At 36.3% G+C, this 22963-nt stretch overlaps 1 protein-coding gene across 3 annotated transcripts in view; it reads left to right on the top strand.

Annotated features, from left to right (window-relative positions):
• Positions 1-22963, top strand: part of ANO3 (anoctamin 3) — a 415128-nt gene that overhangs the window by 296254 nt on the left and 95911 nt on the right. For all 3 annotated transcript variants that reach the window (XM_019456559.2, XM_019456561.2, XM_053899881.1), the window contains 4 exons: positions 6448-6548; positions 14828-14872; positions 19863-19994; positions 22373-22479. In XM_019456559.2, coding sequence (XP_019312104.1) covers positions 6448-6548; positions 14828-14872; positions 19863-19994; positions 22373-22479 — 385 coding nt within the window. The remainder of the gene's footprint in view (positions 1-6447; positions 6549-14827; positions 14873-19862; positions 19995-22372; positions 22480-22963) is intronic.

Here is a 22963-nt window from a genome sequence, read left to right as displayed (position 1 = left end):
GGCTAGGTAGTTATTTTAGCATGGGAGATTTGAAAGAAAGTGCTCTAAATGAAAAGGAGTCCATCATGGGAAGATAAGGAGGCAGAATGCTATCTGCAGAAGGAATAGCCAGTATGATTCTACTGTTGACCAGAAGAGAGCTAATTTGGGGAGAAAGTGGGATGGGGTTATGGGAGTAAAGATCATAAGATAGTAATTGAGGGACCCTTGACAAATACAAGTAGAAAATGTTTGAAATCTGTAGTAGGGCCCAATGAGGATTCTGAACCGAAGGTAAATGCTTTAGTCTTTAGAGTGCAAATAGTAATATAAGCCATGTATGAGGATGAAACCACTAGAGAGAATGAGGGAAAAAAGGAGTGTAGGAGTGAGCCTGTAAAAGGTAGGAGGGAAGAAGAGACACTTGCAGGAGTTGGAGGGAGGTGGAAGAGGCAGAGATGATGAGGAGTCACAGGGAGAAGTGGTTAGCAGGGGTAAAATACTGCCAAGGAGCCCAGGAAGACAAGAAAGAGGCTGGTTCCATTGGAAGTTGTGGAGAACTTGCGCGAAAGCAATGAGAATCACCTCTCTGGAGAGACGACACACAAGCAAAAGGGACAACGTGAGTTGAAGAGTGATGAGGCTGCAGGAAAATAGGCAGCAGCAAATGTCATCACCTTACTCTGTGATGGGAGGATGAAGAGCAGCGTCCACAGAGGGGAAAGAACTCTCATGAGGTTTCGCTTCTCTCTTCCTTTTTTCTTATATGAGATGCTTAAATGATGGTGGGAGGATCCGGGAAAGAAAGGTGGAGGCAGGAAGGAAAGCAGGAGGGGAAGGAAAACAAAGGGCTTACAACATGAAGACAGGGAAAATGAAATTGTGAGCCTGTCAGCAAGTATCAGACTTGTTACTGAAAAGTAGGAATATTTTTAAAAATTTTTTAATGTTTACTTTTGAGAGAGAAAGAGAGACAGAATGTGAGTGGGGGAGGGGCAGAGAGAGAAGGAGACACAGAATCAGAAGCAGGCTCCAGGCTCTGAGCTGTCAGCATAGAGCCCAACACGGGGCTCCACACGGCACTCGAACTCACGGACTGTGAGATCATGACCTGAGCTGAAGTCAGACGCTTAACTGACTGAGCCACCAAGGCACCTCACAAGTCCCCATTTTTAAAATTTACATTCACCAGAGCTAAGCACTGGGTCTAGCAGAGAATAGGTTTCAAGTCCTCATTATATTACATGTTGATAAGGACAATTTCTAGACAAGCCCATCATTAGTAGACAATGATTCATATTCAAAGGCCATATGAATGAATAGGTGTATGGTTTGTGTTTGTGTCCCAAGTACATTTCCAGATCATACGAGCAATTCATCATCTTCTTAGACTTACTCGCATGAGCTACCACATTCTGTTTTCTTTCAGCTCTGTGCCACCAACTCGCAGAGAGTGACTTTGTAAAAACTCAATGTTTAAATTTCCTCTTCTCCGAAGAGTGACTATTCCACCTCTTGGAAAGTCTGGATGAAATAATTAAATAATAATGTGAAGTGTGAAGGTGGTGGGTGTGTTATTCCCTCTGAAAAGCCTGCCTTCATTAGAGAGAAACAGAATAGTGCCAGATTGGGAGCTTTGGACTCCAAGGGAGAAAGTAATCCTTCTCCCTGGCAACACCATCCCTTCACCAACCCCCTGCTCAGTAGCTGCAAGAAAATGAACTACTTTTATTTTGTTTTAAGTAGAGGTATAACAAAAGAGAAATTAATTTGAGGAAGTTATAAAAGAAGACAGTTCACGCTGCTTGAGAAAGATCTATCTATATTTAAAGTTAATACATACAAAATTAGAAATGTTCTAGCTGTATGTGCACTTAGCTTGACATTTCCCTCATTGATGGTAGAGTTAATGCAGAAACATCCCTCTAAAGCATCTCCTTTATTTAAGTGTATTAGGCTTTTTCACATCTTAAAGGTTGACAGGAATGAATTAATAATCAGTGCTATGCCAGCTCTTCATGATGCTAATTTGAATTTTGACATAACACCGCTTCCAGAATAATTCTGGCTTATTTGCACTCTGTTTCCATCATCTCTGGGTTAGGTACAAGTTACATAGAAGGTGCACTCAAAATAAGTTAACTCACTCATTCATCCATTCAACAAATGCTTAGTGAGTGACTACTGTGTGCCCAGCATAGAACTAGATGCTTGGTATACGTAAATAAATAAAACGAAGATCCCTTCTTATATGGCACTTACATTAAAAAAAGACTTGCTATTAGGAGATAATAAATACTATAGGGAAGAGATTAGACAAGGTAAGAAGGATGAGGCAAGGGCAGGCAAGTCGTAGCAAGTGACCAAATGAGAATAGTAGAGTTAGTGAGGGGGAAAGTAGTAGGAGAGGGTGGTGAGCAAGATACTGAGTGTGCGACTCTAAAGGGCTGTGTAGGTCACTGACAGCGCTTTGGCTTTCACTCGGAATGAAACAGTTCCATGATCTGAGTTACATTTTACAGAGCACTCCAGCCATTATGCTACGAGTAGATCATTGGGGGCAAGAATGTGTGAGCAAAGGCTCTGTTGGACAGCACTGCAGGAGTCCAGGCCAGAGATGATGATGGCATAGACCAGGGTGGGTGCTATGGAGAAGTAGAGAGTGATCAGACTCTGGCTGTATATTCGGTAAGGTAAAACAGATCAGGAACCATCTGGTAGTATGAAACCCAAGCTCTCCTGCTGCGGAGGTTAAACCTTCTAAGACCTCTCCCAACACATATGTCACTCACACGTTCTTCATGCTGTGACTCTACTCTGGCAACCAACATACCTAGGCTTCACGGACCATGATGCTCTGAGGGAGAATGAGATCTCCATTTGTACCAGAATAAGCACTAGCTCCTGAAAAACTTTTTTTTTTTTGTCCCAGGAGCTGTCTGTTCAACAATAGAGACCCCTGCTTTCAAACTCACATGGAGCACCGGCGGGAATGCAATGATCAAATAGCAGTGCATTTCTCACAGGCTTCTTTATTCAGTCTTAAACCATTCTACACGTAGAATGTGTCAGTCTTGTATAGATTGGTTTTTTTTCTGACTCATTCATTTTCATGGAGGCCTCACTTCCAGATTCTGAGGAAAATGCTGAAAAACAACCCACTTCTCCCAAGGAAAAAGCAGTAACATACAGGTGTAGGACAATTTAAATATATATAAAGGAAGAGATGTCTTCCAAAGAGATTCTGTAGACTATAATCTACAGAAATACGTTTTATTACAATTTATACCCAGTTGATATTATACGAAAAATATTTAATTCCTCAATAACTTGATCCAAGTCACCTGCTTTAGAGTTTTCCCCAAATTACAGGTTACTGGTTTTGTACTTGTATAATTGAAAGTCCTGCTGTTGAAGGCTTACAAAACCAAAGGGTAAAGATGAATCTGATAGTGTTTTATAAGAAAAAAAGAAAAAGAGAGTGCTGGACAAAGATTCTAGTGAAGTTTTGAAATTATCCATTAGTTTGGTTAGGGTCTGATATAAGAAGCCTGACCTCGACAGGAAATGAACAGATGACCTGTTATACTTGGGTACTTTCTATGTCTGGTCTTTCATAACACTCACACCAGCTCTGTGAGTTAAGATCATCGTCTCCCTTTGTCAGGAGAGAAAATAGAATCATAGAGGTTAGGTAACTTTCTCAAGCTCACAGAGTAAAGTAAATGGTAAAGATGGAATTTGTACTTAAGTCTTTGTGATTCCAAACACTATGTTCTGTCTACCATACCATGTAATTTCTTCTAAGTAGGCAATTAGGATTGAGGAAATTTAAATTGTGCTTGGTAAGTGAAAGGCAAGTTGATATAACACCAGTGGCCAACACCATAATTTTAAAAGAAGAATCTTTTGAATATAAGAACTTTTGTATGGCTTAAGCAGGAAAAACTATAATAAAACATGAAATTCTTTCTTCACTTGCCTCAATGAAAGAGTCATTTAAATGCCTATGCTTTTTCTGTCTTAGATTTTCTTGATTCTATCACTTCTGCACAGAAACCTTTCAACCAAGTCTGGAATAGTCACTAAAAAGAACCTAGAGATAACATCATAATTGTTCTCCTTTCTCTTTCTAGCTGGGTAAAAAAAATACATATTTAAAACAAATAGTTGTTTGAATAAATTAATGCTCACTTAAAAAAAATTTTATGTTTATTTATTTTTGAGAGAGAGACACAGCACAAACAGGGGAGGGGCAGAGAGAGAGGGAGACACAAAATCTGAAGAAGGCTCCAGACTCCAGTCTGTTAGCACAGCACCTGATGCGGGGTTCAAACTCAAGAACCGTGAGATCATGACCTGAGCCTAACACACAGGCTTAACTGACTGACCCACCCAGGTGCCCCAAATTAATACTCATTTAAAAAAATTCTACACATTATTTTCTCAAGCAGAGCTAATGTGTATGACCTTGGTCTGAATTCAAAGGCCTGTTGATATTTGACACATACTATGTCTCCTTCTGTCATTGTCCATTTTATTCCCATCATTCTCTACCTAATATTTAAAACAAACATATTTGAAGTAAGAAAAGCCTTTGGAAACTGTACTTAAGGGCAAGCATCTTTTACTATTTTTCCCTTGATGATTTGCAAGCAAAATAGAAATACTTCAATAAGCTATCAGGGAAAAAATAATCCATGTTCCAAAATTTTGGAAATTTAGTTTACTTTTCACCATCTTGGATATTTTTAGCAAGTATATGCATATTAAAGTTTGTCAAAAGTCCTCCAGGGAGAAACTCAAAATTTTTGTGGCCGTGAAATACCCTGCCTCTTTTTTTTATAGTACTCCATAGAATAATAAACTTCAGCAAATGCTAGTGTGTAAAAGTGTCTGCCCAATGACAATGATGCCCTACATATGAGTATTAGTCTGATGATTATCATTTTTATCAATTTATCAATTTATCAATTTATCAATTTATCAATTTATCAATTATAATTTATCAATTATCATGATGATTATCATTATTATTTATATTAATATTGGTAATACTCATTTGAAATATTGTTTGGGCAAACTTATGAAATTAGCCACATCTAAAACATAGGGCTTCATGAATGTATGGATATGAAACATTAGTTTAATTATAAAATATATATGCTTTTAAATTAAACTGATAAATTTCTTCTATGCTTTTGAGATTTTAAGATTGTTATGTTTCTTGAGAAGTTCCATCTAGATAAAATTTATTTACTTTCATTTATTTAAAAAAAATTTTAACGTTTATTTATTTTTGAGAGACAAAGAGTGAGTGGGAGAGGGGCAGAGAGGGAGACACAGAATCCAAAGCAGGCTCCAGGCTCTGAGCTGTCAGCACACAGCCCGACCTGGGGCTTGAACTCAGGAACCGTAATCTGAGCCCAAGTCTGATGTTTAACTGACTGAGCCACTCAGGTGCCCCATCTAGATGAAATTTAAATAAACAACGTTAACCAGGGGCGCTTGGGGCTCAGTCAGTTAAGCCTTGGACTCTTGGTTTCGGCTCAGGTCATACCCCAGATCCTGGAACCTGCTTCAGATTCTGTTTCCCTGTCTCTCTACCTCTCGCCCACTCGTGCTCGCTCTCTCTCAAAAATAAATAAACATTAAAAAAAAATTTTGTCTGGAGGCACCTGGGTGGCTCTGTCGGTTGAGCATCTGACTCTTGATTTCAGCTCAGGTCATAATCTCACAGTTCATGAGTTCAAGCCCCGTGTCAGACTCTGCACTGACAATGCGGAGCCTTCTTGGGATTCTCTCACTCTCTCCTCTCTCCCTGCCCTTCTCTCTCTCTCTCTCTCTCTCTCTCTCTCTCTCTCTCTCTCTCTCTGTGTCTCTCAAAATAAATAAATAAACATTTAAAAAATATAAAAAACAACTTTTGTCTGAATCAAAGGCACCCAAATTTCTATGGATTAAAAGGTTAAAGTAAGTGTGCAAATTTGACAGCTAAGGTCATGGACTTGCATGATTTATATTCCATTTTTCCCAGGATTTAGCGACTCAATAAAATATGCCAGAAGAATAAGTGAATGAATTAATGAATGACTGGTGGCAACTGTCAGTGTTTTTTATTCCCTCTGAGTAGGATCATGATAAAGTTTGCAATAAGACTACCTTCATATCCCTGACTGGCTCAAGATTTTTCTGATTGGGTATTCTGGATCTTGATAACAGTCAATATAAGAAAATGCACTAACTCACATAGGTGACTATTTCTTGTATCCATGCAATGGCATTATTACATTTTTATGAAGGTGTTGCTGTGTTGAGAATTGTTATTTGTATAAATCCCCTTTAAATCAGTGACAACGGTTTATGTGGAGACAAGGTGACGGGGTTTCTTCCTTTCAAATCAAATTGTGGCACGGTATCATCAGCTCTGATTCTAAATAATGGTGCCTGTCTTTCTATCCTTTGCAGCCAGCTGTTGCAAACCCTGATATCATGTTTATTAAAATTCACATTCCATGGGACACGCTGTGCAAGTATGCAGAGAGGCTGAATATCAGGATGCCCTTCAGGTACTTCCGAATTTTACTTCATTCTATCTCAGTACATATTAAGATGAGTCTGTTTTCTGCAAAACTTTAGAGCAGTACATGTAACTCTTTCTACAGAGGAAATGCTTTTTCTCCCAAATTTTATAATAGGTTGGGCACTGTTTTTTTTCTTTTAAGATGCTTGCCAAATGTGGTAAACTTTATGGTCCCTTGGATGCTTCGTATCATTTCTCGGTGGACTTACCTAGAGGGAGGGAAAAAGTTGATCCCAAGATTAATCTCATTTCTTATTTCATATGGGTTGATAAAACTCTTACTGTTTTTGTGGAAGGCAGGAAGCATAAGGATGTAGCATCCATTTGTAAACAAATGCAGTGTTTTTTGTGGTGTAACAGTTGCCAAGAATCAACTTCAGTTGCAGTTCAACCAGGTGGCTTTTCAGCTCTGTCCTCAGTACCAGAGTACAAAGGGAGATGAGAAGCCTACTCCATTCAACGACTTTTCCATTCTTCCTATAGACAAACAAAGATTGAATAGACATGAGTTTCCTTATATTGTGTATAAGGAAATCTGTTATGTGTAGAATGAACCACTTCCTTCATAATTTCTCAAAGTAAAATTCAACAGTGTTCCTACTGTGTGCAAAGATACAAACATTTATGCTTATTTGGAACTCAATGTGCTTCATCACTGATAAGAGGGTTTAGAAGGAGTAACCAGATATCAGTAAAAGAGCCTCTAAATAATGAATATAAATGAACAGTAAGAGCACAATGCAAAAATATAGAGAAATGTGTCAGACCTGGTAGCATGGAAGATGCCAGTTCTGGTAAGAGTGCTGACCTCCTCAAGTCTTATGACAAGCTTCTATGTTATTCAAGATAAAATATGAGATAGTGATTCCATCTTTTTAAAGTTTCTTTTTAATGTTTATTTATTTCTGAGAGAGTAAGACACAGAGTGTGAGCAGGGGAGGGGCAGAGAGAGAGGGAGACACAGAATCTGGAGCACAGTGCCTGATGCAGGGCTGAAACCCACAAATGGTGAGATCATGACCAAAGTCGGATGCTTAACAGACTAGGCCACCCAGGCACCCCTGTGATCCTATCTTTTTAGTCATTTGAAACACCTCAGGCTTTGAAAGATGCAGACACAGTCATTGTCCACAAAACAGAAATTAAGCATTGGCAACTACTGAAGAATCTTACTACCACTGTTAGAATTGGATACCTAAATTGGCTCATATTCAAACTTGGCTAAGAGTTTAATAGTTCTCTTTAATATGATATTTAAGAGATAAGCAAATAATACCTCAAAAAGCTTGGCAAGGAATAGTTAATATTTTTTTAATGTTTTTATTTATTTTTGAGACAGAGAGAGACAGAGCATGAGCAGGGGAAGGGCAGAGAGAGAGGGAGACACAGAATCCAAAGCAGGCTCCAGGTTCTGAGCTGTCATCACAGAGCCTGAGGCAGGGCTCAAACTCACAGACTGTGAGATCATGGCCTGAGCTGAAGTCAGACGCTCAACCGACTGAGCCACCCAGGTGCCCTGGCAAGGAATAGTAATATTAACAATAAAAATCATAAGACGATAAAGAAAAGTCTTTCTAATTCTTCAGCATGTATATAAATGATAAGATATACCTAAGAGAACCTGAAGTCTGTACATTTCTATGAATCTTGGTTCCTAGAAGCAAATAAGGGTCTATGAGATGTTACTTGTGTTATGATTAGATAGTTTGAGGTCTACAAAGGACTGCTTTAAATTCAAGTCATTTTATTGAACTAATTTTGAGAGTATAGCTTGACAAGTATATACTTGTAGTATTCTACATTTCTTAACATCTGAGGAATTTTACCCCTTTGACACTGTGTCATCTTCTAAAAAATCTTGAAATACTTGCCTGGGATATATTAAAGGTGATAATGGGAGAATATTTGCTATTTGCTCTATTTTATTTCTTCTTATTTGGTTTGAACATATTCACATGACATATAATCATGCAGAATTAAAACAATGTAATAAATTTTAACCTATGAAATTAAAGAAGGATTTTACAAATAGTTCTGTTCAAACATTGCACAGATATGGTAATTGATCACCTTTGTTTATTTATGATGGAAGTCAAATTTCATAAACTATTCTGAAACTCAACTTGAAAATATTTTCTATGAGCTTTGAAACTCATATAAATCTTTTTACACCTTCCACTTCTTATCTTAAGAAGATAATTGAAAAATGTGTAAAGACATTCCTTGAAGTATCACTTAACAATTGTGGAAAATGGAAATATCTTCTATGTTCAACAGTAGAGATTTCAGTATATTTCAGTAGAGGATTTCAGTATACTCTTGGACTGGAATATAATTCATTTATAAAATGAATGGGTATACAATTTCTTAATGACTATAAGGAAATAGTAAATAATAAAATTTAAATTATATATATATATTATGATATGTAATTACTTAGTGTAATTGCAACAATGTAAAATGCATAGACATAAAATAGGAAGAAACTATAATATGCTAAAAATGACTGCTCCTAATGGGGGATTGTGGGTACCATTTATTTTATTTATATGATTGTAAAATTACCGATTTTTAACAAATTCTAACTTGACTGCATGATATAAACACAGGATGCAAAAGAAGTAGGACACTCAGGGGATCCTGGGTGGCTCAGCCTGTTGAGTGTCTGACTTCGGCTCACGGCACGATCTCACATTTCATGAGTTTGAGCCCCACATCGGGCTTGCTGCTGTCAGAGCAGAGCCTGTTTTGGATCCTCTGTCCTCCTCTCTCTGCCGCTCCTCCACTCATGCTCTGCCTCTCAAAAATAAACGCGCGCACGCGCACACACACACACACACGCATGCACAAAGTACAACACTCAAGACAATGACCTAGTGTCTGATATCATGATGAAATTGCTAAAAAGTTTCCAAATTCATCTTAACTAATCAGGTGCCTTCATCCTTCCCTAGTCCTGTGATCTCACCATTGTTTCAAAAAAGAGTTGTAATTAAATTCATGTACAAAGCAATTTCCTCTTAGATCTAAAAGGAGGAAACCTTTGAAGTCTATCACAAAGTGTCCTGTTTCTGTGGGTTTCAGCACTCGGGTACAGTTCAGAATCAGTAAACATTGTGTGTAAACATCTCACCAAGTGGGGCGTCTGGCTGGCTCAGTCTGCAGAATTTAATTCCTTTGTTTTCTTTTTCTTAGAAGTTCATTAAAATGACAGTTACCTTGTCGGATTGTGGGTGTCCTCGGTTGGTATGATGTAGAGCTTAGGTCTCCAGGCTGTGTGCCATGGTGTCCTGACCCAGGATGACTTTTGGAGAAAATATTCTGTTCAGATAGATATTGTTTTCTTTTTTTAAGTGATATTCTTTTTTTTTTAATTTCCTGGTAAGACTGCATTTGAAAGAAGAGTTCTGATAGATCCAAAGAAAGAAATATGAAAACCCTGAAATGTAGGCCCTTACTATTTCTTCTTTTTGATGTTGTGGCTGAAATTTCTTCTTTATAACATGTGGGGTGCCTGGGTGGTTCAGTGGGTTAAGCGTCCCACTCTTGATTTCGGCTGAGGTCATGATCTCATGGTTTGAGAGATGGAAGCCCACTTTGGGCTCTGTGCTGGCAACAAGGAGCCTGCTTGGGCTTCGTTTTTCCTTCTCTCTCTGCCCCTCCCCCACTTGCACTCTCCGTCTCTCAATAAATAAACATTAAAAAAATAATAAAATAAAATAAAATAATGTTTACAATGGCTACATACTAAAACTTTTGGAAAATACCATTGGTACTCTCATGATTTAATAACATAAATATTAGAAAATATGCAACATTTCCAAAATGTATCAAAGGAATACTAGTTTCACAGGTTCTTAAAAAAAAACTATCCTGTAAGCAAATATATTTCTGAACTTTTGAGTTAAACAGTAAGTTTATTTATTGTAGATTCTCATTCTGCCTTTAAAGTACGTTATAATCACCTGGGAAACAGTAAAAATCAAGTCTCCAGGAACTCTCCCCCTAGACATCATGGAATATTAATTCTGGAAGAGCAGGTATATACATTGTTAACAAGCATCCCACATGATTCTGATGCAGATGGTAAAGAAATATTGTCTTGGCAATTTTAATATTTTAATAAATCTTACCATTTTTAAAAGTTAGTTATACAAAGCACCCTTTCCATTTGATGATGGGATTTTTTTATCTTCATATCGTGGTGTTCTTGGGAAAACAGTTTGACAAATCCTGGAACACAGAGTTTTCTTGGAACGCTTTCCAGAGCAGTTTAAATAATGGATGTAACATTAACTCCTTAGTAACTTCTCATTTATTTTTAAGGTACACATGAAAATTGGCATAGCCGTCACCTCGTAAAAAGAGAATGCTACACAAGCATAAGCTAAATGGCAAAGTGTTTTTATAACGGCTGATTCAGTTTCCACTTGTCAACTGTAACCACATTTAAGAACATATATACTGACTTAAAATCAAAATATGCAAGAATAACAAAGAACTTAAACAGGAAAAGCCCATATCTCTTTTTAGGGCAAGGGTTTTTAAAAAATTTATGCATAAAAAAATTTACCCATGTTTGGCTGTCCTGCATATTTATTCAGTGTTGAAACCTACATGTTATATTTCACAAAGAAAAATTGCAAATTTATTCAGAATAAATTATTAGAGTTATAATCCGGTCTGCAAAAGTTTTCTGCTTTTTGTATGAACATGAAATGTGAGCATTTTATCTAAATTCTCTGCTTAAATATATGTGTAGAATTTTATATACCTAAATTTTCTAGCTATTTCTTTTTCTGATTACTATTCCAAGTAAATATGGCCTTGATGTTTCAAAACTACCCAAGAAAAATTCAGAGGATAAAAATAGTTCAAATTTTCTTATTTTTGTCCTATCAGCAAGGACTTGATGTTTCAAAACTACCCAAGAAAAATTCAGAGGATAAAAATAGTTCAAATTTTCTTATTTTTGTCCTATCAGCAAGGACTTAGTCTGTGTTTTCCACATTCCAGAAATATCATGTGGTTCAAAGATGATGCTTATTCATTCTTAACTTTCATATGAAAAGAGTCAAACATATTGTAAGCCAACTCAGCTATCTCCTAGCTCTCTGTTTGAGTTCCCTGATGGGATTCTTAAGCTTCTCCCACAAATATTTTAAACACAGTAGATTTGAGGGAGGGAGATGTTTTTAAAACATTAAGAATAATATTTTTATCATAATTGGGATTAAACTTAGATCACTTTTATATGCAAAGGATCCTTCACTCAAAAATATAATAACATAGGAACATTCAGACAGCCCAATATATGAAATAATTAAGAGTGAAATAGTTCTGGGGTGCCCGGGGGGATCAGTCAGTTAAGTGTTTGACTTCAGCTCAGGTCATGATCTCACAGTTTCCAAGTTCAATCCCTGCATAGGGCTCTGTGCTAACAGTTGGGAGCCTGGAGCCTGCTTCGGACTCTCTCTCTCTTTCTCTCTCTCCCTGACCCTTCTTCGCTCCACACTGTACCTCTCTCTCTCTCCCAAAAATAAACATTAACAACAATTAAAGAGTGAAGTAGTTCTGTTTGACAAGGAGCAGGGGATGTAGGGTTCCACCCATGTGACTGCCCATCTCCCTCAACCCCGTGGCTGTGTGAAACACTGGTTGGAAACAGTGGTTCACATAACAATTTACTTATAGTTTTGAGTGGCAGTTGTAAATAGGTGGGTAGGTGGATAGGTAGATCGATGCTGTCCTGATGCAAGGTATAAAATAGAATCTTTCAAATGAAAAATTCAGGGAAAAATATAGAAAGCTCTATCTATGAATAATATGTAATTAATAAAGGTGGAGGATTATGGGTAGAAAATGATATGGTCCTGCAGGTTCATTTGTGAGGAAGAATTAAGGAAAATTGCAAGTTATTATGGATTTCAAGGATTAAAAATACACTTGTGTATTGTTGGGAGAAAAACAAAATGTCACCAACCCAGAAAACTTCACAAAGGAAAACACTTGTGTTAATGAATAAGCATTAAATCAGAATGTGATGTGCATCACAGGCAATTCTCCAACAGATTGTAAAGACAGAAGGAAATTCCATCCTTTAATATAGCCAAACAGATAAGCAATATCCAATCCTCAAGTAAGAGGACACAACAGCAATAATTGTCCCACATAGTTTACCCTAAATTTGACTGGGGATTAGAGTGTTAGTTATTTGGGAAAAGTGAGTCTCTTAATTTTTATTTGCTTTCATAATATTAATGGTCTAAAAAGTATGTATATTCACTTTTTATAACTTCATTCCTTCATTTTTCCTTATTGTTCCCAAAACATTTCAAAAAAATGTTTATGAAAAATTTCAAACTAGAGCAATAAAGATAAATGTAGAATCGTGTTTAATCCAAACGTCCCTCCCTTGCTTTTCTAATATACCTCACCATACCTATGGTCAATAATTATAATTTTTATCTCCTCTAAATAACAGTCCTAGATTTTTTTGTGCTGAAAATTATTTTAAACTAATTTCTACATTTTTAGCTTTTAAAATATATATATATATAATACCTCATTTGGCAAATGTTTATTAAATGCAAAGTGGTCTCAGGCCTTGAAGGAAATAAATTCAACTGTAAATTAAACACTTATCAGCCATCTGAGCGCTTACTGTTTATCAAATGATGTACCAAGTATACACCAGGAATACAAAGTGAAATGAAATAAAACTACTATCTTCAAGAAGCCCAATCTCCTGTAGAAGATAGTCAGTGATCAGTTATATAATGATGTCTAAATAATGCAAGCCAATCTGTGTACAGGAAGTTCAGAAAGAAGATGGGTTTATATTCCAATGGGGATCGAATTATGTATGCACGCAAATTTCTGTATATTTGAAAAAGTGAAATGGGGAGATAATTAAATGAGTTTAAGATGGATGTAGCAAACCTTGAAATTCCACATTTGAATTTAGTATTGAGGTATGGCAAGGACAACTGAAAAAAATTCTTTTCTAGCAATATAACCAGTGTTTGCAATGAAATGCAGTAGTACAGAAGGTTTTCAACTTTTCTAAGCAGTTAATAACACAGTTAGGACCACATATTGATTGTCCTGACTCAACCCTGCTTTCTAGATACCACACAGGGAGGAATTTACTGATCCTCTGAAATGGGTTTTGGTGGGTGGGGATAAAGAGTCATTTTAGAAGGCCCAGACTATGAGATTCCTGCGCTCCAAAATGAGGATGTGGTAAGAATCTTTTAAGAGTTGAATTAACCCCTGTCACCAGAATTTTTAGTTTGTTTAAAATCAGACATGGTATACACCTACTTAAAACAAAGTACTCCATGTTTTCCCTTTGTAATTCATTCAAAACCTTAGAATCAGTGGTAGGACCCCTTGTTTACCACTATGCCCAACTTGCAGTTTATGCTTCAGAGATTACTATTCAGAGTTTACCACTATGCCCAACATACCACTATGCTCAACTTGCAGTTTATGCTTCAGAGATTACTGAAGTAGTTGCAGTTTCCTGAATCTTGCAATACTTGGTGTTGCTCCTGTAATTATGTCAAGAATACCATGTCCTAAGTATTTTATTCAGAGGATGACTCTTATGCATGTATCAAGATTCAACACAGAAAACACATGCTCTAAGAAGGTTTGCCTGATTCCTTTCTCCTTCATCTACAAACACTAATTGAGATCCGTTCCAATGTACACGCATAGCCCTCTCTGTTTTCCTGCCTTATCACACTTTATTATAGCTATCGCTTATCTTTGCAACTATAAAGGAAGCTCTTTGAGGGTAGATACCCTCTTTTTTTGTCTAAATTTTAATGGTTATACTTTAACATACCTTGCAAAATAATAAGCATTCGTTACATATATGTTTAGATGGATAGAAATATAAATGGATGGATGGATGGATGGATGGATGGATGGATGAAAGACTTCATATAACACGTAAGCCAATGATCCAGTTCCTATGCACTGTGTAGCAGAAGACAGAGTCAAAATATGGACTTAAAAATAAAATATTCAAAAGTGATGTATTGATGTATCAGAATTCTTTGCTTATTAACTTAGATTCTGAAATTAAAACAAGGCATATTCAGAGTTCTGACTCTATTATATTGGCTTATTTCATGTATTTCATAGGTGGGCAGAAGTTCCGAGTGTTAAAATACTCAATGTGGTTGAATGTAGTCACTCTCTGGTTTCTCTTTTTTCACGTGACTCTCTTCAGCTGTATCCATTATTTTTCAGGAAAAAATGCTATTACACTGACCGGAGCAGCAAATCAATGGGCAGGTTAGTGGTGATGTGTAATTTGTTTACAACCAATCTGTCATTTGGGAAAAAGAAATAAAAAGAAGACATTCAATTACCCACATCAGCAGTTGTAAATTTTAGGAAGAAAAACTTTTCTGATTTGTTCTACAATTTCCAAAATGACTTACACCAAATTTAACCATGTTTACAATAAGATAATCTATTTTTTTTTTCTACTTACCATTGCCATTTCTGGAATCCTCTCTTGATGTAATGTTGTGGCAGGAGAATTTTAATTGCCAGTTAGCCTCTTAGGAGATTTTAATGTAAAAAATAGTTATAAAACCAGGATTGATGGGTAAACGATGACCCTCTAGAGTAATAGAAGAACAGACATGGCAAAAATCTTCTGGCTAATTCAATTTAAATCTCTTATTTGACAAAGGTGGTCAAGGAAAGACTAGCATCCAGAGTGACAAAGTGGTTTATCAAGGCCACACAGCATCTTTTTGAATCACAGACCTACTCTTATTTCACCAACTGAGCTGCCTCTCATATTCTAGCATTCAAAACAAACTTTTCTTCAAGAGCATCATCTCAAAACTTCTCTTTAAATATTGTGGTAACAGTAGCTATGACAAAGGAATTAATCAAACCACAACCTTGAGACAGGAGAAACTCTCCCACCTGAATCACCTTGGCCCTGTTTCACTGAGGAAAATGAGCTTTCATTTAATGGATGCTAGAAACAAAAGGCTTCTTACACTTGGCTGTTTTTCTGCTCCTTGCAAAAGAATCCGTTAACGAAAGCGGAATGTCAATGTGACAGAATACACTCTATTGAATAATGTTGCAGGATATTACAAGTCAGAATGACACAAAACTAGAATCATATAGTGTGAATATCAGAATGCTTTAGGAAATGATTCCATAAATGTAATTCCTTTACCAAAGAAAGTGGCTGAATATAATTTGGAACATTAGAATAGGAAAAAGTTTAATTTTAGGATAGGGGAATGTTGGACTCTCTTAAGCATTAAATTTAGATGTGGTAGGAACAGGTGACAGGAAAAGTAAATCACAGGGGGAAAAATTTGAAGTTAGAATGAATATTAAAGGAACTAGTACTTAAAAGTCTCTTTAAAATAATAAAATTATTATTTTAACCAGGTCAGACTTTTCTGTTTGTCAGGTTAACATGGTCAGATTTAGAATGAGTTTTTATCATTTCCCTTGGACATATTTGGTCCTCGTCTGTGTAGCAAATTTTCAAAATTATTTTTCTATAATAAAGTAAAAGTCATTGGAATGTCACAACAATACAAATTTACAACTGCAGAGGGTGTTTTGTTTTGTTTTGTTTTCTCTACATGAGCCTGCATCATGTTGGATGTATTGATAACACATCTGGGTTAAGTTCAGTGTTCTCTATAGAATTAGTGAGATTTTGCTACTACATAATTAGTGGGTTTTCTGATAAACATCTTTCTTTCAGAGACTTGCAGAAGGATAAAACCCTGTATATTAAAATAGCAACGAATTTCTATGTAATATTATATAATTTAGTTTTAGTGCGCACTTGCTTTTGGAATGTGTGATAAACGTGTATATTAGACTCTAGAAAACATTTTCAATAGTGGAAAAAGTATTTTTTTTCTGTTTTGGTCAAACTTAAAAGTAAACTAGAAAAATAAACACCATATTGTATATCAAAATATGTTTTATTATCTTTTGTGTTTATTATTATTTTCTGTTTAATTTCACAAAATGAAAATTCAGTTATATTATTCCAAATAATTATTAAACTACTTTAAGCATTACTATAGCTTACCTCTTTACAATTTACTTACTACAAATAGTGATAAGTATTTACTGACTTTTTGGATGCATCTGGGAAGGCTACAAATAAATGGGACGGGCATTTATAAATGTATATGACATACTAAACTGAGAAAGAGAATGTCCTGTTATTTGCTTGAGTGTAGACTTTCAGTTAAGGAAATGACTGATTTTGATATTTTTCAGACTTTAACTTTGGAGAAGAAATTTAAGTGTTTTCTCGCTTTCTTTTGTGTGTGTGTGTGTGAGTGTGTGTGTGCGCGCGCGCGCAGTGACAACCATCGTTATAAAAATTTAAAACCTAATTTGTATACAGTTGGAAAGAGAGAAATGAAAATCAGTTATGTGCACCTAGATTTCACTTGTGCCTTTCCTTTATTGGAGAGGGAAAGATATTTTGTGCATGGGTATTTTGACCAGTAAACATTAGGTGGTGAATAATGTACAGGCAATTATCCAGCTTTTCAAGATCATCATTTCTCCTGGCAGTTTGATAGAAAATGGCTGTAGTTTTATTATTGCTGCTATTTATCATTTGTTTACAAAGCGTTTTCACATTCAGTTACCAAGGCATCTTCAAAATAACCCTTCAGGGAGGCAAAACAAAGAGTAACTGGTTTTGCAGATCAGGGAAAATAAATGACCATTATCACCACTCTGCACCACCCTGTGCCTCATTCCCCGGCTTTCACAGCTGATTGGGTAGAGCCTGTGCTCTGACTGGGTTCTTTTGGCCCTTTAACCAGATATCTTACCAACTTCCAAGAATTCTCTGCTTTCCATTGATGTTAGCAAAGGAAATTAAAGCTCCATTAGGAGTCATCTCCACAATGTGCCATCCATGAAGTCTTGAGTCCGTAAGATGGCCAAGGTGACACAGATTCGCTAGAGTGTAGATAAAGCATTAGATTATGTTGGTGATGTGTTGGTGAGACTGTTACTAATAGAGTAGTAACAATCTCTTTCCTTATTATTATCATAAACATTAGTGAGTATTTACTGGGTGGATTCAGGTGTTACATATTTAATTCTCAAAATATCCCACCTTTTAAGATAGGAGAAAATTGAATGAGAATCAAGGAAATTGAGTAATAATCCAAAATTTTGCATCCCATGATTCAAATCCAGACCTGATCACATTTCACTATCAGAATCATTTGATTCCTCGTGGGAAGTGTATATGAAAAGTCTTAATTATAATATTGTTTATTTTTGTAGAAAATCAGTGATGGCATGAGAGCCTTTTTATTTTTTAAATGTTTTTAAAGTTCACCTCCACTTCTAATATGTTTGTATGTTGTCAGAGATAGGCCCTCAGGATCTGTAGTTCATCAGCATTTCCTAAGTCCAGTCAGAATGTATCCTTCTATTTGATCCTTCCAGCCACCTAACAAGGTAGGACAGATAGAGTCACTTCCTCTCTCTAGAGATGAGGAGCCTGAAACTCCAAGATTGAATTTGCCAATTTCAGTAACTGACAAATTAGGTCCTGGGACGCTCATCCTCCACCTTCTACCCCATTGTTTCCCTCACTGTGCTAAGTCTGAAAAGCTGGAGTGATTGCCATATAATCCATTCAGTGATTTGTAAGTGTCTGTGCACTAGTCGCTGAAATATGGAGATATTCTGTGATTTTGGAAGCTTTTGTTATCATGAGAAGAAGCAAAGTGAACACCTCAGATATTGCTCATGTATTATTCTAGGCTAGAAAGTAATTCTTTGGTCCCTCCCAAACCAAAAATGACTTGGCATTTGTATGATAACCTACCTGGCAAAGGAAAGGTCCAGACTCTCCACATGCCAAACTTTAGGTCAGGAATTGATTGCTATTTCAAATGATTCATACTAATTTTACCATAACAGATTTGAATGAAATAACTCCTAAGATACACTATTAGCTGCCTGCACATTGCTATACTGAATTTTTTAAAGCGTAAGCAGAGCTGACCAAGCAGATATTAAGAAGCATTGTATTTGTCTAGGAAACTATTCTCTCCTGCTACTTTGAGTCTTGCTATTGCAGAAGAGCCCCAACATTGGTAAAGATGGAACCTTGTAAGGAGTGTGTAAATATTGTGCTATTTTTAAGTAAACATAATTACTATAGTCACTCAGAATTAAGTTTTCAGAATCAATCTCTGGAGTCTATGTCTCTTTCTTTTGCTTTTTTTTTTCTTTGTAAAGTAAAGATGATTCCAGTCAGTATGTATACATAAGAACTGGGTTATGACTGTAATCTAAAGCTGAGACCGAACGAAGAAGTATCCTGATGTAAAATTTCCTGAAACAGTATCTTAATGTCATATATTTAGTGTCTGTGCTAAACCCATCACTCAAAGTGCAGCCAGTGGATAGCAGCATGGGCATCCCCTGGGAGCTACTTAGAAATGCAGGATCTTAAGCCCCACCCTGGGCCTACTGAATTAGCTTTTTACCAAGATCTTCAGAGGATTCATTTGCCCATCAGTCTTAAAAGTACTGCGAAGGCTCCTTGCCTCAACTTGTTAATAATCAAGCTTAAGAAGACACCAACTTACAAGTCTCCAGCAAAGTCAATATGTTTTTGATGAGTGAGGAACCTGAGGCAAGAAGTTAAGTAACATCTGTCAGTTTGCACAGCTCCCGTGGCGCCATGCTGCCTTTGAACTGTTTTGCTTGACTCCAAAGCCCTCGCTGTTTCTATCAAGGCAGAGGTTCACAGCTCTGCTGGGTGTGTTGTACTCATTTCTTTCTTTTTTTTTCTTTCCTTTCTTTTTTTTTTTTTTTTCTTTTTGGTAGGGCCACATTGCTGTAGATTTTTCAAAGAATCAGGGAATAATCGATAGCTACATATGCATAGGTATACATACATACATCTATGCACTCACAACTTTGATAGATGTGTCATGCTTTTATTGTGTTTATGCTCTTTCCTACCACTGTCTCTATATATGATGATTTTTTAATATTTTCCACAAGATATTTTGCATAAGGATAACCTAGTTACACTGACTTTAAGCAAATGCAAGGTTTGCTTTGGTTTGAAATTTATGTCTTTTGTGTGAGAACGAAAGAAATGCACGTGTGTGGGTATGACTGTCTTTTTGGAACTCCTTTCCTCGCCCCCCACCCCCCCGACCTCGGAATGGTGATGGAAGGTAGGCATGACTCTGGAATGCAACCTAATCTAGTTCATGTGACTTTGTTCCAGTGTGCAAAATTATTTTAGAAGGATAAAAAAATGGATGTCCCAAAACCCAATGGTTCTCGACAAGTCAGCTTTTCCACACCTGGAGGAATCAGACTGCTATACAGGCCCCTTCAGCCGTGCACGGATTCACCAGTAAGTTCACATTTCTTTTTCATCCACCACCTGCCTCGATACCTTTCAGTATCTAGGAGTTTTTGATAAAGTAAAAATACCCTGGAACAGTTCCATTGTTTGCCAAATAAGTCAGAGAATGTATCATTTTATTAAAACGTTTTTATACTTAATTTACCAATAGCACTCAGTGAGCATTATTAATTCCTGATCAGCTGATTTAGGGACATTCAAGTAATGAATATAATTAATTGTAAACTCATGGGCCAACAGTCTAGCTCCCAGTTCTTTCAAAATAATTATGATGGTGGTAAATACCCAGTTAAAGTAACAATAATGGTAATATGAATAGAATTGCTATTAAATAACATGATTGAATATGGATTATTCTAATTAATAAATTATATATAATTACATATAATTAATATGTATTTATTAGTTTAATCCACTTGAGTCTAATTGTAGGAAACTAAGATGAATGAGAATTTTTTTAGGGACTTGTTGCATAATTCTTTGTCTACATCCCAACAAGTCTCTATTCCTAAATTCATTCTACTAGTATTTATTGAGTTTTTTCGTAATAAAAATTGAGGATATGACACAGTCCCTGTCTTTATAGATGTTGAGAGGCAGGATGAAACAAATGAATTAAGTCAAATATTTGGGAGGAGAGAGTTCCCATTAATTATTGCCTCTGTAACATGTCCAGTGGTCCAGAATCCCGTTTCATACTGCCTCTCAATGCTCCAATGTCTCACACTGTGCATTTCCTTATCTTTATGTTTATCCTATATTATCTAATTATTACTTTACACTTCTGTCTGCCCTGCTACACTGGGAATACTGTGAAGACAGGGACTGCAACTTATTTGTTAATTTATATACCATGTGTTTTCTCCCTCTATAATGCAACTCCATGAAAAAATTGAACTTAACCTTCTAAAGAAATATTTGTTCACAGAATTCTGAACCAATCTGATGGTAAAAGAAGTGTGTGGACACTGCTTCTGATTATTAGAATTAACAGAGCACAGAGCAGCTATGGTAACTTGGTGCATAGTCAGGTACAAATCAAAAAGCACAATATCAAAATCCTGGAGGCTAATAAAATGGACAAGTATACAGATTAGCATGAAACAAAGCGGAGTAAAATCAACGTGTTAGGAAAGACACAAATACAATGCACGTTTGTACAAGAGAGGGGGAAGCTACATCCAGAGGAAAGGATCTAGGAAGCCTTTTTGAAGAAGATAGTCCTTTTCAGCAGGTAAAAATGTGGAGGAAGGTGGAGAGAGGTGGGGAGAAAGACATTAGAGACAGCAAAATGCCGAGACAGCAAAAGAAGTGTGACATTTTAAGGTGTGATAAATTCTACAATTTGAACAATCAGATGCAAGAAGCCAGAGCTGTAGGGGATCAGACTGAAGGAGAGGCTGAAATGCAAAAATAGAAACCTGAGAAGAAAATGAAAAATTTAATTATGCACGTAATGCTGAAACATTAAAAGTAGGAGTGCTCTAAGAATCAGAACTATGCTGGAAAGGTCAGGTTGGAAATTGGACAGCCAGTTAAGAGGACATTCTTCTCATAACCTAGGCAGTAGGACCTAGTAGCTCAAAGCCAGAGAAGGGCAGTTCAGGTAGAAAAGTTGATTAGTTCAGCAGTTATTTGAATATGGATGGTAAAGAGAAAATAAGAATCATAGAAGACCTAATACTTCAGTACTAAGTGCCAGAAAAAAAATGGCAGATTATTAGTCACAGAGATAACTGGAAAAAGGAAGCAGTAGAAATTGAGCATGCTTCCATTTTTTTGAGGCTCCCGGCATATGACAAAGTAGATGCTAAAACAGACCCTTCTTTTCCTGTCAAGACCACCCTTTTGCTCTTTACTCATTGGCTGTAATATGGTTCCTCTTTGCAAAGCTTCCTACCTGGGTAGAGTACAGGGCATGAATGGAAAGGGAGAACTATTGTCACTCGTTGCTGAACTTCTAAAAACAAGACAAATTAGCTTGGAAGGTGTGGTATGGGCAAATTATATCAATTTTTAATGTGTTCTATTTGGCACTATATTGCTTAAGGGAGTACAAAATTTACGGGAGCCAATGGACAATCTAATGCTGTCCTTGTTTCATGCTAAACAAGAAATATGAGGACATCCAAAGCTTCCTTATAAACTGAAAGATACTTAAATGAATATTTGATAATGTCTGTATTATTTATAAGTATATTTTGTCTCTGCCAATTGATTTTTTTTAAGAGGATGGTTTGACTTACTATACCTCTCATGCATTAGTTTTAATGGGAGAACAGATGGATGAAGACCTACGAATTTGTAACTGTTGCTGGACTCTGTGCTCTGCTTTGAATATTAAAACAAATCCCTTATCTTAACAGCTTCATAATAAACAATAAGGACACATTCTTCAGTAATGCTACTCGAAGCAGGATAGTCTATCACATGCTACAGCACACCAAATATGAAAATGGAATATCAAAAGTGGGTAAGAACACTAATTAAAAATATAGAAAGGGTAGAATTTGCTGTTACTAATTATATCCAGAAATATTTATTTTGACATCTGAAGCTTTGCCCTCATGCGTTAAATATGAGGATATAATGCATTGAGCACAAACTCTAAGTATTCCCTTCTTCAGCCTTTCAGTAAAACAGAACTAAATAAAACAATAACAACAAAAACTTCTTCAAGGGCATTTAGCCATATGTATCATATCAAAACATGAAGAGTGCTAACACTTTGGAACAGAAATTTCATTTCTTGAAAATTTTCTTAAAGAAATAATCAGACTTTTGAATAATATATGTAGAAGTTTGTTAATAGTGGCTTTGTTTTATAAACAAAGATTAGAGTAGAATAAAATTGTAAACAGTTTAATTGTCCATCATTAGGCACTGACAAAAGTTAGCTTCGTTGCCATAAATGCATCCATTTAAAACTGTTATTCTTAACTCAATTCTTTTTTTTT

This window comes from Panthera pardus, unplaced genomic scaffold (assembly GCF_024362965.1).
Source record: "Panthera pardus isolate Hobbes unplaced genomic scaffold, ASM2436296v1 HiC_scaffold_12, whole genome shotgun sequence".
NCBI classification, from domain to species: domain Eukaryota; kingdom Metazoa; phylum Chordata; class Mammalia; order Carnivora; family Felidae; genus Panthera; species Panthera pardus.
This window is presented reverse-complemented; position numbering and strand designations above follow the sequence as displayed.